The following is a 15,344-nucleotide window of genomic DNA, read 5'->3' on the forward strand; positions in this document are numbered from 1 at the left end:
CTATACCATACACTATGTCACTGACCCCTCTATACCATACACTATGTCACTGACCCCTCTTGACCATACACTTCATCACTGACCCCTCTATACACCACACTACATCACTGACCCCTCCATACCATACACTACATCACTGACCCCACTATACACTACACTACATCCATGACCCCTCTATACCCCACACTACATCCCTGACCCCTCTATACACCACACTACATCCCTGACTCCGCTATACCTCACATTACATCCCTGACCCCTCTATACCCCACACTACATTCCTGACCCCTCTATACACCACACTACATCCCTGACCCCTTTATATCCCATACTATATCACTGACCCCTCTATACCATACACTATGTCACTGACCCTTCTTGACCATACACTACATCCCTGACCCCTCTATACCCCCACACTACATTACTGACACCTCTATACCCTACACTACATCACTGACCCCTCTATACCATACACTACATCACTGACCCCTCTATACCTTACACGATGTCACTGAGCCCTCTATACACTACATTATGTCACTGACCCTTCTATACCCACCACTACATCCCTGACCTCTCTATACTCTATACTACATCACTGACCCCTCTATACCCACCACTACATCCCTGACCCCTCTATACCCTACACTACATCCCTGACACATGCTGTGAATACAGTTTTAACTTAAAGTTGGGGAAGGTTAGTTTTAGGGGGGATGTTAAGGTTTAGACTGCGGGAGGGTAGATTAGGTTTAAGTGTAGGCCAGGGTTAGGCTGAGGGTTAAGCTACAACATTTGGCTGACCTGGCCGTGCGGACGTTCTCTCATTATTACCTATATTGTGTGTGACTGTATTTCTAGTCCTTTTCAGGACTCTAATGTACCAAGTAGCTATATCGCTGACAACCCGAGCCAACCGCTGTGTTTAATACCAACGGCGCTGGGTGTGGGTGCACGCTATCACAAGAACTCAGCGGCAGCAGCGGCACCATTATAGCGACGCTATAATTATACTTTATATGCCCACATGTATGCTGTACACTACAGTTGCACCAGTTAGGCGCATAGCCACATTGCAACTTATCTCCATGATACACGCTACTTGCGGTGCATGAAAGTCCTGCAGTTATCTACTCCATGTGTATACATACCTATTTTCTCCACACTGTAATATACTAAATTACCATAAGAGTATTACCTTAATAATCGCACAGAGTGTGGCATAATAGAGGAGTTACAATTGGAGCTGCAGGGCTCTGTATACAGTCCACAACCATTATTTCAATAAGACACCTGTCTCCCCTAAACTTGATATAATCATAAAGAGGGATTACTCAAATTGTGTCAGAATTGTATCATTAGTAAGGTAACTGATTGTGGAACCCGCACGAGCCATTTTAATTCACACTTGTTCTCACTTGTGTTTATGTTGTTCGTTATATTTCGCAGATTTTAAACCATTAAATATTAAAAGGTATATTTTATGTCTCGTTACTATAAATGGTGCACCACCATATGACAAACTTTCTTCTTTCCTCCATGTTAAAGTCTATACTCCTTTGTCCGTGGTAGCACACCCCTAAAAGCCTATCAATTATATACAACTGTATTTAACCAGTAAATAAAGAGGGGGCCTAATTCAGTAAAATAATATCAATACTCAACTCCCAGTCTTGTGCAATAGATCACCCTCGTTAGACCAACATGAGAGGGTTAGGGTAAGGCTGCCAGAGGGGATGGTTAGGATTAGGCTATGGGAAGCGATGGTAAGCTTAGGCTGTGAGAGGGGAGGTTAGGGTTAAGCTGCAGGAGAGGAGGGTTTAGATGCAGGAGGGGAGGAATAGGTTTAGGCTGCCGGAAGGGACGGTTAGGGTTAGGCTGCCAGAGGGGAGGGATAGGATTAGGCTACAGGAGCTGATGTTAGGGTTAGAATGCATGAGGGGAGGGTTAGGGATAAGCTACTGGAGGGGAAAGTTAGGATACGGGAGGGGGTTAGGCTACTGGACAGGAGGTTAGGATTAGGCTACTGAAGGAGAGGTTGAGACTGTGTGTCTGGGCTGGCCGATGAAGCTGTGAAACCAGCCAGACTGAGGGTCAACGAGACGGGCCCACCAGCAAAATGCACCGCATCCCGGGAACGTCCCACCAATCTCTCCCTGCAGCAGACCCACACATGGCTTACTTACAAACATGGCATACATACACACACCATGCTTGCAAACATACACACACACACACACAGCATACACACACACACACACACACACACACACACACACTCATTGAGAGGGAAGCTTGCTGACTAAAGTGAAGCTTGATTACTTAAGTGACTTGTGAGTTGGAAACTGAAGCAGGTGAGTTAGAATACTGAAAAAGTAGTTCCTTGCCTGTTACCTTCTCTCTCACTGTTTTCTACCACATCCTCGCAAATCTACTACAGACGCCGTCTGTCCCCCCAAATCCCTCTGTCTGCTTTCACTAACCTACCCTCTCACCTCTGGTCCTCATGGCTGTTAATCTCTCAACTTCACTTTCTCCAACCACTCCTCCCCCCTCCCATCCCATACCTATCCTGACCACTCACCCCCGCACCCCCACCCTCCCAACGACCCCCCCTCGCTTCTGCAATCCCAAAAACCTTATCCACATAAATACACAACCCACCCCCCCTCTTTCCTGTGCACTATGGAATGCCAGATCCATCTGCAACAAACTCCCTGCCATCCATGACCTATTCATCTCTAGAGCATTTCACCTCCTTGCTATCACCGAGACCTGGCTCTCCACCTCTGATTCTGTCTCTCCAGCTGCTCTCTCCCACGGTGGCCTCTCTTTCTCTCACACTCCCAGGCCTGACGGTCGCCAAGGTGGCAGCGTGGGTTTTCTACTCTCAGCCTCATGCACCTACAGTGTCATTCACCCTGAACCCTCTCTCCTTTTCTCCTCCTTTGAGTCTCACTCTATCCGTCTATACTACCCCTACCACCTCCGTGTCGCTGCAATCTACCGCCCCCCTGGCCCTATCTCCCAATTTCTTGACAACTTCGCCGACCTGGCTTCCACACTTCCTCTCCTCTGACCTGCCATCTGTCATTCTTGGTGACTTTAACATCCCCTTGGATAACCCCACTGATCCTGGCACCTCCAAACTCCTCTCTCTCTGCTCCTCTCTTGGCCTATCTCAGTGGACTACCTCTCCCACCCACATCCAAGGACACTCCCTCGATCTCGTCTTCTCTCGCTCTTGTTCCCTTACTGACTACACTATCTCGGCTTTTCCTCTTTCTGACCATCACCTCATCTCCTTCTCCCTCACTGCTTCCCCCTCTCCCACCCCCCCTCCCAAGCGCATTGTCTCACGGCATAACGTCAACACACTTGATCTTGCTGCCTTCTCAAACACGCTGTGTGCTCTTCTCGCCCCAATCGCCCTCATGTCCTGCCCGAACCTCGCCACCTCCCTCTATAATGACACCCTATCTTCGGCACTGGACTCTGCCTGCCCTCCCTCCTCTATCCCCCTTCGATGCTCCAACCCCCAACCGTGGCACTCCCCTATCACCCGATTCCTTAAAAAGTGCTCTCGCACTGCTGAGCACTTCTGGAAGAAATCACGCTCCCTTGCGGATTATCTCCATTTCAAATTCATTCTTTCCTCCTTCAGCTCTGCCCTTGCTCTGGCCAAGGAATCCTACTTTAAGTCCCTCATCCTTTCCCAATCATCCAATCCCCGCAGGCTCTTCGCCACCTTCAATTCCTTGCTCTCCCCCCCTCCTCCAGCTCTTCCGTCCTCCATCATAGCCGCTGATTTTGCTACCTACTTTTCAACCAAAATCTCCTCTCTCAGGACTGCCATCACTGTTGCCATGACCTCACCCTCTCCCTCCTCCCCTCCTACATCTCCACTCCCCTCCTTCCAACCCCTGTCCTCATTTTACCCCACCACTGCTGCTGAAGTCCACTCTATCCTTCAATCCGCTTCTCCCTCCACCTGCCCGCTCGATCCTATCCCCTCCAATATTATCCGTCGTCTCAGTCTGTCAGTCTGCTCTCACCTGGCTCACCTCTTTAATCTTTCCCTATCCTCTGGGATCTTCCCTTCCTCCTTCAAACATGCTCTTGTCTCCCCAATTCTCAAAAAAACAAATCTGGACCCCAACTCTCCATCCAACTACAGGCCCATCTCCCTCCTCCCTTTTGCCTCCAAGCTCCTAGAACGTCTGACCTATAATCGTCTCCTTAGCCACCTTACTGCTAACTCCATTCTAGACCCCCTCCAATCCGGGTTCCGCCCTTTACATTCCACTGAAACTGCCCTGACCAAAGTCACTAACAATTTACTATCGGCTAAATCCAAAGGCCTCTTCTCTAGCCTCATCCAGCTTGATCTGTCGGCAGCCTTTGACACTGTTGACCACCCTCTCCTGCTCAACACCCTCCGCTCCTTTGGCATCACTGGCACGGTCTTCTCCTGGTTCACCTCATACCTCTCCTATCGCTCCTTCTCTGTCTCCACTCCGAGCTCCTCCTCTCCTACTACCCCGCAGCCAGTCGGTGTTCCCCAAGGGTCAGTCCTTGGCCCTCTCCTCTTCTCCCTCTACACCACCTCTCTGGGCACCCTCATCAGCTCCTATGGTTTTCATTACCACCTTTATGCTGATGATACCCTAATCTATCTCTCCTCCCCCGACCTATCCCCATCACTCCTGTCCAAGGTCTCCGAATGCCTCACGGCCATCTCAGCCTGGATGACCCAACGCTTCCTGAAACTAAACATGGCTAAAACTGAACTTCTAATCTTCCATCCCCCGAACATCCCCTCTTCTCCCACTATCTCCATCAGCATTGGTGAAACCGAGATCACCTCCACCGACCAAACGCGCTGCCTCGGTGTCATCATTGACTCCTCCCTCTCTTTCACCCCCCACATTCGTGCTCTCTCACATTCTTGCCGCATTCACCTACGCAACATCTCACGCATCAGACCATTCCTCTCCACTGACGCGACCAAAATTCTCATTCACTCTCTTGTCATCTCCCGCCTTGACTACTGCAACATCCTTCTCTCTGGGCTACCTCTCACCCGCCTCGCACCTCTCCAAACCATTCTTAATGCTGCTGCTAGGCTCATCTTCCTCTCCCGCCGCTCTACCTCCGCCTCCCCCCTCTGTCTATCTCTTCACTGGCTCCCCATTCCTTTCTGAGTTCTCTTTAAACTCCTCACCACCACCTACAAGGCTCTCTCCTCCTCCACCGCTCCTTACCTCTCTTCACTGATCTCTATCCACACTCCCTCCCGTCCTCTTCGCTCCATCGCTGACCGCCGACTGACCTCTCACTTAATCACCTCCTCCCACTCCCGTGTCCAAGACTTCTCTCGCGCTGCCCCCCTGCACTGGAACAACCTCCCGCCACCCATCAGGCTTTCTGATTCCCTTACCTCCTTCAAGCGCTCCCTCAAAACCCACTTTTTTCGACTAGCCTATCCCTCCTCCTAACCTCTTTTGATCCTCCTATCCTGCCTCCGTTCCCCTCCGTTCCTACTTATCCTGTTGTTTTTCGTTCGTCCACCCACCTATTTTTAGTATGTTAACTCTTATGAGTAGGGTCCTCCTGCCTCACGTACTCACCCTACCTCTTTACCTCACCTGTCCTCCTGTCCTGTTCTTCTCTTCCTCTACTTCATCTTCAGTCTCCTCGACAATTTTGACACCTACTTCCAAACTGATGCTGATTTTATTTCTACCAGCTATACCCCTATTTATACTGTATTTTTCAACACACCCTGTACGTTACCCTGTCATTTGTTTTTTGTTTGCTATGTACGGCGCTGCGGACACTTTGCGGCGCCTTATAAATAAACGTACTACTACTACTACACAGCATTCTTTCATTTACACAAACACATCTATAGCATAAAAACACACTGCATACACACAAACACAGCATACAGAGTGTATTCAAATACATACACAAAGAAAATTCATGAATGAATGCATGCATACATACATAAAACACACATAGCAATCACACTTACAGACTACAGGCTGAAGAGGGGAGCCATCTGCCCTCCGGAGTTTGCTGGAGCATAGAGGAAGTGGGCGGAACTTCTGCTGCAGCTGCTGTCTCCTTGATCTCCCAGGCTGAAATGCAGGTCCCGGCTCCTGGCAATGCTGATGCCGCTCATCATTAATCAGAGCAGGGAAACTGTAAGTCGGCCAGTGATCCTTCGTGACAGGAAGGACTGGGGACAGCTTCCATGTTGCGTGTCACAGCTTAACGCAAAACCCGGAAGCACTGCTGCCGGCCGGCCTGCAGGCAGTACAAGCAGGCTCAGCAGAAGAGGATGGGAATGGCCCGCCGGAAAATGACTTGGTATCGCCGGCTCTGTTAGCAAAGCAAATAAGCGCACAAATGGGCAAAACCGTGTTGAACTGCAGTTGGGGCAGATGTAACGTGCAGAGAGAGTTAGATTTGGGTGGGCTGTGTTCAAACAGAAATCTACATTGCAGTGTAAACATAAAGCTGTCTCCTAAACCAGTGGTTCCCAACCTGGAGTACATTGCAGACTGGTTGGGGGTACATGGAAATAATATTGGTGCCCTCACACATCAGTGTTCATTTGCCCCATGCTGACATGGGTGGAGGAAGCAGCAGCATTAATCCTACAGGCACTAGCAGGAACCCTTGAAACAGTGCACAGCCAGCGGCCACACACACAGAGACCCGATTCCTGATTGCACACTATTCCTCCACTACTCCTTAATATAAGGACACACATAAAGATAAACAAACCACCCGCTACCACTCCACTCAAGTACTGTGGATATTTCAAATTGAGAGGAAGGAGTACTCATAAGTGAAAAGCCTATTCAAGGGGTAGGGGAGAGAAAAAAAGTTGGGAACCGCTGTCCTACACTGACTGCACAAATCATATAGGCGGCGAGGAGCCGGGTGAGGAGCAGTACATAGAGCTGCACTACCATGGTGACTGAACCCCTCTGGCTACCCAGCAGGAAGTAAACCAATTTTGATACACAGGGGCAGCCATTAAATACCAGGAGTAGCCTCGATTAGCAGTGGAAACATTCTCTGTTTTTTTTTCTTTAAAAGACAAAGTAAAACAAAAACACTTTAAGAGGCTCCAGGTCAGGCTATGGGGATAACTGAGACATTGGTTCCCTGCCCCTTAAATCTAGCTCCACTGCCTGCGCTATAGGACAGATCTTGTAACAGTAGAGTAAAAGGGAAGGGGCTCTACATCTGGTGAGAGCCTCCACATGTCAGCTCAGCATTCAACACAATTGTCCCCTGCATCCTACAGCCCAAACTTCTCTCCTTGGGGGTTCCAAAGCAGACATGTTCATGGATCATTGATTTTCAGACTGCAAGAAAGCAAGTGGTGAAAGCTGGGTCATTCTCATCCAGCATGCGCACAACCATTACAGGTGCCCCTCAAGGATGTGTCATCTCGCCCCTGCTCTTCTGCCTATACACTGACGACTGCGCCTCGGCTGAGCAATCAATCAAAATCATAAAATTACGGGTGCCCCTCAAGGATGTGTCATCTCGTCCCTGCTCTTTGACCTATACACTGACGACTGCCCCTTGGCTGAGCAATCAATCAAAATCATAAAATTTGCAGATGACACCACCGTCATCGGCCTAATCAAGGACGAAGACGAGTCTGCATAGTGAGGCAAAGTGGCCCAGCTAAAACAGTGGTGCGGCAGGGACAACCTCGACCTTAACCCCCTCAAATCGGTCGAGATGGTGGTGGACTTTAGAAGGAAACCAAATGTCATGCTCCCACTCTTTATAGAAGACAGAATGGTGTCTTGGGCCGACTCCTTTAAATTTCTAGGGTCAAAAATCTCCTGAGACCTCAAACTGGGACCCAACGTAAGCACTGTTGTCAAGAAGGCTCAGCAATGCATGTTCTTCCTGAGGCAACTCAGGAAATTCAACATCCCCCAGTAGCTGCTACTTATCTTCTACACTGCCATTGTAGAGTCAGTTCTATGGTCCTTGATCACAGTCTGTTATGGAGCTGCCAACGAGAGACAGATGGAGGCTGCAAAGGGTAGTAGTGGAAAAGATTGTTGGGGCCTTCCTCCTGCCTGTCCAGGAACTATACCTGTCCAGGGTCAACAAGTGTGCTGGGAAAATTGTGGCGGATAATTTTGAACAGGCCACAACCTATTCAAAGCACTTCCATCAGTAAGACACTACAGGTCCATCCATGCGAAGTCGACCAGAACCGCTAAAAGCTTCTTCCCAATAGCCTTCCGGCAACTGAACAATGTCTTATGCGTAAAACAACTTTTAATATGTTTAATATGTCGAGCCCTATGCGCACTCATAGATAGATGAAGTGTCCACTATGATCCTGCACGTGTAATGCTTTTAATGTCTGTTATGTATTGTCCCCTAGATAGTCTTGCTTGGCAATGCAATATTACGGCAAAATACTCCTAGTGTATGCGAGTATACCTGGCCAATAAAGTTGATTCAGATTCTGATGTATTCTAGCAGCAGGTGGCTCCTAGACACAGACAAATACATGTACAGCACATGAAGTGAGATGCCACAATGCATCCTGTCACTCACTGTCAGCTACAGTAAGAATAATGTTAACAATGCATTGGTGCCCCTTAGCTGAATCTGCCTATGCATGTATGTAAGTTACAAAAGGCAGATTCAGTACAGTACATAGTAAAGATTCAGACACCACACTACTAATCAGACACCACACTACTAGACACTACACTACTAATCAGACACCACACTACTAATCAGACACCACATTACTAATCAGACACCATACTACTAATCAGACACCACACTACTAATCAGACACCACACTACTAGACACTACACTACTAATCAGACACCATACTACTAATCAGACACCACATTACTAATCAGACACCATACTACTAATCAGACACCACACTACTAATCAGACACCACACTACTAGACACTACACTACTAATCAGACACCATACTACTAATCAGACACCACACTACTAATCAGACACCACACTACTAGACACTACACTACTAATCAGACACCATACTACTAATCAGACACCACATTACTAATCAGACACCATACTACTAATCAGACACCACACTACTAATCAGACACCACACTTCTAGACACTACACTACTAATCAGACACCACACTACTAATCAGACACCACACTACTAGACACTACACTACTAATCAGACACCATACTACTAATCAGACACCATACTACTAATCAGACACCACACTACTAATCAGACACCACACTACTAGACACTACACTACTAATCAGACACCACACTACTAATCAGACACCACACTACTAATCAGACACCACACTACTAATCAGACACCACACTACTAGACACTACACTACTAATCAGACACCACACTACTAATCAGACCCCACATTACTAATCAGACACCACACTACTAATCAGACACCACAGTACTAATCAGACACCACACTACTAATCAGACACCACACTACTAACCAGACACCACACTACTAATCAGACACCACATTACTAATCAGACACCACACTACTAATCAGACACCACACTACTAATCAGACACCACATACTAATAAGACACCACACTACTAACCAGACACCACACTACTAATCAGACACCACACTACTAACCAGACACCACACTACTAATCAGACACCACACTACTAACCAGACACCACACTACTAATCAGACACCACACTACTAATCAGACACCACACTACTAATCAGACACCACACTACTAACCAGACACCACACTACTAATCAGACACCACACTACTAACCAGACACCACACTACTAATCAGACACCATACTACTAATCAGACACCACACTACTAACCAGACACCACACTACTAATCAGACACCACACTACTAACCAGACACCACACTACTAATCAGACACCATACTACTAATCAGACACCACACTACTAATCAGACACCACACTACTAATCAGACACCACACTACTAACCAGACACCACACTACTAACCAGACACCACACTACTAATCAGACACCACACTACTAATCAGACACCATACTACTAACCAGACACCACACTACTAATCAGACAAATATGTACCTCATATCTCCCAACTTTTCTCTTTTTAAAATCGGGACCTGATGCTCCTTCAGCATGGCTGGACCGATAAGGGTGCGGAGCTTCATGCCAGGTGGGCATGGCCTCAGACAGAGGGGGCATGGCCTATCACAGCGACCCCTGTTTGCCTCATTTTTGTTGGCATGCCCAGTGCTCACCTAGTACCAGGGTAGCCTCCTGCTCCCTCCTTACAGTGGGCATCTGCCTCCTGAGCTTCTCGCGAGGCAGTAGAGAATGCTGCCTGGTCACTCTGATTGTGAATCACACACACAAACAGAGCTACCAGGCAGCATTCCTACTTCCCAGCCTGCCGCCAGACAGTGAATGTGTGTCAGCATGCTGATTGGTGGATGGCTGGAGCTATCCACTAATCAAGAGTCCAGCATTCTCTACCCCCTCCCAACTGTAGGCAAACAGTGAATGGCTGTCAGCTTGCACTTAGAAACTGCCCTACTGTACATTGCTCTTTGTGTAGGGGCATAGCGACAGCGATGCCTGGTCCCGCACTTCACTATTGCCCCGGCAATTAACATCTAGCATGCTGGAAATTAATCACGGGGCAGGGCCTTCTCAGGAGTGAACACTGACACCGACAGATTGTTCAGCACACATCACTGGCGCATCGCTGTGTGCCGAGCGATCTAGCAGAGCTCAGAACACTCAGCAATGTCGTTGGGTGTGTAGGCCCCTTTAGAGCGCCTTTATATCTATACAACTATTCCTTTATCAGTGCTTCTCTTTCATGTCATTGTCAGGTGGTCCATGTGGAGGCACTGCAGCAGCATTAAGATCATTCAGTGTTTTAGGCTTATCCAACTACCGATGCTCTCTGCAAATGGTAACACACTGGTCTGTATTCATATCCTACTCTCTCTTTTCTCTTCCTTCATGTCTCTCTCTCTCTCTCTCTCTCTCTCTCTCACTCTCTCTCTTTATTACTCTCAGTCTCTTTATTGGAACATGCACTAATTGGGTTACAGAATGCCAAGTCCCCGACCTCACATTGATTTCAATCCAGCCCTGAAATTTATCTCTGCTGTGTAATGTAGCCAGATCATTTCCTTCAAAAATACAGCATTGATTACCTGGGAATGCAGGGTCATCAGTGCTAGCAAATGTTCCTAATGACAATGTTATGGAACAAAATAAAGACAACCAACACTTTTACCATTGAATTATAAATATCAATAAATACCAAAAATGAAGGGTATATAAAAAGGAGGAGCATCTGTGGAGGGGAATTAGGAGGAAGAAAGGCTTTTTTTTTTTTTAAAAAGCAGCACAGTGCACTACATACTAGTGGCCTCTAAATCTAAGTGGGCTAAAGGACCTGTTACATGACAGGGGAGTAGAGGGGGAGGGGCAAGGTCAGAAGAAGGGACCCAAATGGACCCTCGCGGGCTCGCTCTGCTGGTCACGCTTCAGGCGCGGTGACTCGCTCGCACTTGGTTACTATAATGAACCAGTGGTGGTGTGGATAGTGAAGTTGCAAGGCCCCCGGCCTTGCTCCTCCTCCTGGGCATGGAGAGGCATTTAGCCTACTTGGATTTAGCAACTACAGTACCATAGATTATTTCCCAGTTTCATTGAATTACTTTTCTGTTCAGATTTGTAGTGTGCAATGGAATCTTCTGGCGGTACATATAAAAATATTTTGTACATTTTAGCAAAGTGTTAACAAAATAATATTGATCTTCTCCATTATCAATATTATTTCTACACATGCATAGTTGGATGAGTCAGGACCTGTGTCCAGGGCCAGATTAACAATGGGCAGATGAAGCTGCAGCTCCAATATTAAAATTTAATTTCTATTTTACCCATTTGTGCAATTTTTGTACTTTTATATATTTAGGGAGACATTGGGGCTTATAGTGTATGGGTTATGCATGCTTGGTGGAGCTCCTGAGCACATAGAAGGAAAGGCATGTCTCCCGGATTCAGCACTGACATGCACCATCTGCCTCACCACTGCCTCATTACCATGGGAACTCCCAGCGTTTTTATGGGAACACCGAAGAAACGCTGGGCGCTCCCATGGGCGTGTCCATCTGCCAACGCCTCCCGCCCACATTGGTGGGTGTGAATGAGACAGCAAACTTGTAGTTCGCTGTGCTCATTTGCACCCAGCGCATGCACAGAAATGCGCATTAGGCAAACATCGATCCCCCTGCGACCGCGCAGGGGAGCAAACAAATTATAATAAGGTCCAATGCCTGTAATCTTTTTATTGTATAGTGACCTCTAAGCTGTGTCACCCACACCCCCTTCTGCACTGAGCTGACTGCTCTCTCCCGGAGGAGGCTGCCTGAATGTTGGCAACCCTGACCTTTATCTATGGCAAACCTGATACGTCTGTGAACAACAGACGTACTCGGTGAACGAGTGATATATCATTCAACGACTGTACAAATGATATATCGCAGTGAAGGCCAGATGTATCAAGCTTCAACAATTGATAAAGTGGAGTGGTAAACAACCAGCCTGTCAGCTCCTAACTGCCATGTTACAGGCTGGGTTCGAAAAATGAGAGATAAGCCAGGGCCGTAACTAGGGGGGGGCTGGGGGGTCACGCGCACCGGGCGCTGGAGGTGAGGGGCGCTGTGAGGTCCGGTGTATGTGTGGACGCTGCTGTAGTGTAGCGGCGCCGGGCATGTTACTTTGAATACGTCGGAGTCCGTCCATCTCCTTCTAGCGCGGCTGCAGGAAGCTCTGATGACTTCGAAAAGACTTGCCGGACGCTGATTGGCTGAATTCAGCCAATCAGCGTCCGGCAAGTCTTTTTGAAGTCATCAGCGCTTCCTGCAGCCGCGCTAGAAGGAGATGGACGGTGAGAGCCGTGCGGGGAGGGGGGGGTCTCCGGCTGTGCGGGGAGGGGGGGGTCTCCGGCGCCAGGGACAAGGCGTCATTTGGTCGGTCCCCCTGTCAGCTGCTAACTAAGCAGCAGGGAATAAACACTGTGCGCATGCGCACAGCGTCTATTCCCGCAGCCAGGGGGCTGGGGGCATGGCTAGAGGCTCACAGAGCCTCTGGGTCATGCCCCCATAGCTGCAAAATGGGGGCGTGGCCTCGCGGGGGAGCAGCGATTATAGGCCACGCCCCCAATTAGGCCACACCCTCCGAAAAATTTCAGCAGCAGCATCGATAGGGGGGGGGCACCAAAAGACTGCCTTGCCCCGGGCGCCGGAAACCCTAGTTTCGGCCCTGGATAAGCGCTGATTGGCTGGTTTCCCCACGACTTCTGTGACTGTGTGTAGCTGGCTGAGGTCGGGCAGTGAGTGGATTCCAATGCCGGAGGTGCAGCGCTGCGGCCTGCGCAGCGTGACCCATATGGGTCACGCTGCGCAGGCCGCAGCATTGAACCTGCTCACCACCCGGCTTCACACAGTGACACAATCCCCTCCCTCCTCTCACCAGCAGCCTGCCTCCATTCCGCTGCGGCCTGTCCCACTGCAATAGAAGTAAGGAAATGTGGGGATTAGGGGCGCAGTTTTCTTTTAGGGATGCCAATCCCGGGAGCCCCAGGATTGAGTATTGTTCAATCCCGATTCCCGGGATTGAAAAAATGCCCCGGGATTGGCATCCCTAGTCGTTTTGCAGACACTGGGCGAGATTCTCTATCACAGAAATGCGGTAAAAACCCCGTTATCTGGGTTTTTACCGCATTTCTGTATTCTCTAACCCCCCTTCGCAGTGTCAGCGCTGCGGAGGGAATCGCCAGAAAAAGCTGGCGATCCCCTGCAGAAGCCTATGGGCTTCTTACCACAGCGCTGTGTGAGGGATCCGTCACGGATCCCTCCCAGCATGCCCTGCGGTCGGAGCGTCGGTCTGCGCATGCGCAGACGGACTCCCGGGTCATAGACCCGGAAGTCCAGCAACGGCGCCGCATCGCAAGGGACAGCTCTTACAGCAAAAGCTGTCCCTTGCATTAATGACCGCATATTTTAGAGAATATGCGGTCATTAGAAATGCGAATGCCGGCGAAACTGGGCTGCGGATTTTAGAGAATCCCGCCCCCTAGCTGCTGCAGTCAGGATTTGAAAAGGACCCCTTCAACTGGGTACAGATCCCGATCTGATCATATGCAGATCATGAGCAGATTATGTGCTCCAAGATCTTTTGCCACCATCGTTCTGGTGTGTACCCTACAATAGTCCCAGTATTAGGTACTACTATATGCTGTATATCAAGCCTAGCGCCATTGCTAGGGACACCATGCATGCTAGTGATTGTTCCATCCATTAATCAACATCGTTCCTGTGTGTATGGGCGACCTCTGTGTTGATGTGGATTTTTTCCAGCTTAAGATTTCCCCACTTACAATGTGAATTAAACATGATTACTGTATTACTGCCCGCAATGTTCTGGATCTCTTCATGGTTGTGTAATATGCAACATATGAGAAGCAATGTGTGTGTAAGTTAATTGATAAGGAAGATGCTTTAGCACCGGTGATGATAATCATACATTAAGAGGGAAGTGCAGGAGCAGAGCAATGTGTCACTCCTGGAGAGGGTCATGTTGGGAGGTATGAGCACTGCTAGTTATACGTGCACTGCTGCCATATTTCCAAGATGAAATTAGCGTGTGAGCATCAGACCGTCACGACTTCATCACCACATCCCTCCCCTTGAGCATCAGCCACCACCACCTCCTCCCTGTGCTAGCTGGTTGTCATAGGAACGGAGGGGACGCGGTGAGCCCGGTGCAAGGGCGGGGCCATAGTACCAGGGAGGACGGGGCTCGGGGAGGGATGGGGCAGCCGACCGTGTGACGTCATATGCTGGAGGATGACAGTCCCAGCATCAGCATCAGCAGCAGCAAGGGGAGCATCGGTGACCGGAGCACCAAAGCCCAGCACCGGAGAGCGGGGCTGGCACTAGTCACCACCATCACCGCACGGTGACAACACGCATCATCCCCCGAATCTTCCTCTCACCTGCACAATGAGCTGCTCCGATGACAGCACCAAAGAGAAGCTGCTCTGGAACGTCAAAAAGGAGGTACATGTACCATGACACACACGTGTGCACATGCATCTGCCAACATACATGCACGTATTACAGTATACTGGCAGATGTTTGCATCTTCCAGTGGCTGCATAGAGGTCTCTGTGATGGGGTGCACGGTGCTCATTGTCTGTGAACAAGTTAGCGTGTAAACACTGTGTGCAATCAGCGTGATGTGTATGT

General features: G+C 48.9%; 1 protein-coding gene across 9 annotated transcripts in view; it reads left to right on the forward strand.

Moving 5' to 3' along the window:
• The first annotated feature begins 14,915 nt into the window (after positions 1-14,915).
• SGSM2 (small G protein signaling modulator 2) overlaps positions 14,916-15,344 on the forward strand; it is a 318,515-nt gene continuing 318,086 nt past the window's right edge. For 5 of the 9 annotated variants that reach the window (XM_083172224.1, XM_083172221.1, XM_083172222.1 and 2 more), the window contains exon 1: positions 14,917-15,155. In XM_083172224.1, the coding sequence (XP_083028350.1) occupies positions 15,099-15,155 (57 nt within the window). In that variant the 5' untranslated portion in view covers positions 14,917-15,098. Of the gene's footprint in view, positions 15,156-15,344 lie in introns of all 9 variants that reach the window. The other 4 variants (XM_083172218.1, XM_083172219.1, XM_083172220.1 and 1 more) reach the window with 1 other exon arrangement.

The sequence above is a fragment of the Crinia signifera genome, chromosome 2 (assembly GCF_055691185.1).
Source record: "Crinia signifera chromosome 2, ASM5569118v1, whole genome shotgun sequence".
Lineage (NCBI taxonomy): Eukaryota > Metazoa > Chordata > Amphibia > Anura > Myobatrachidae > Crinia > Crinia signifera.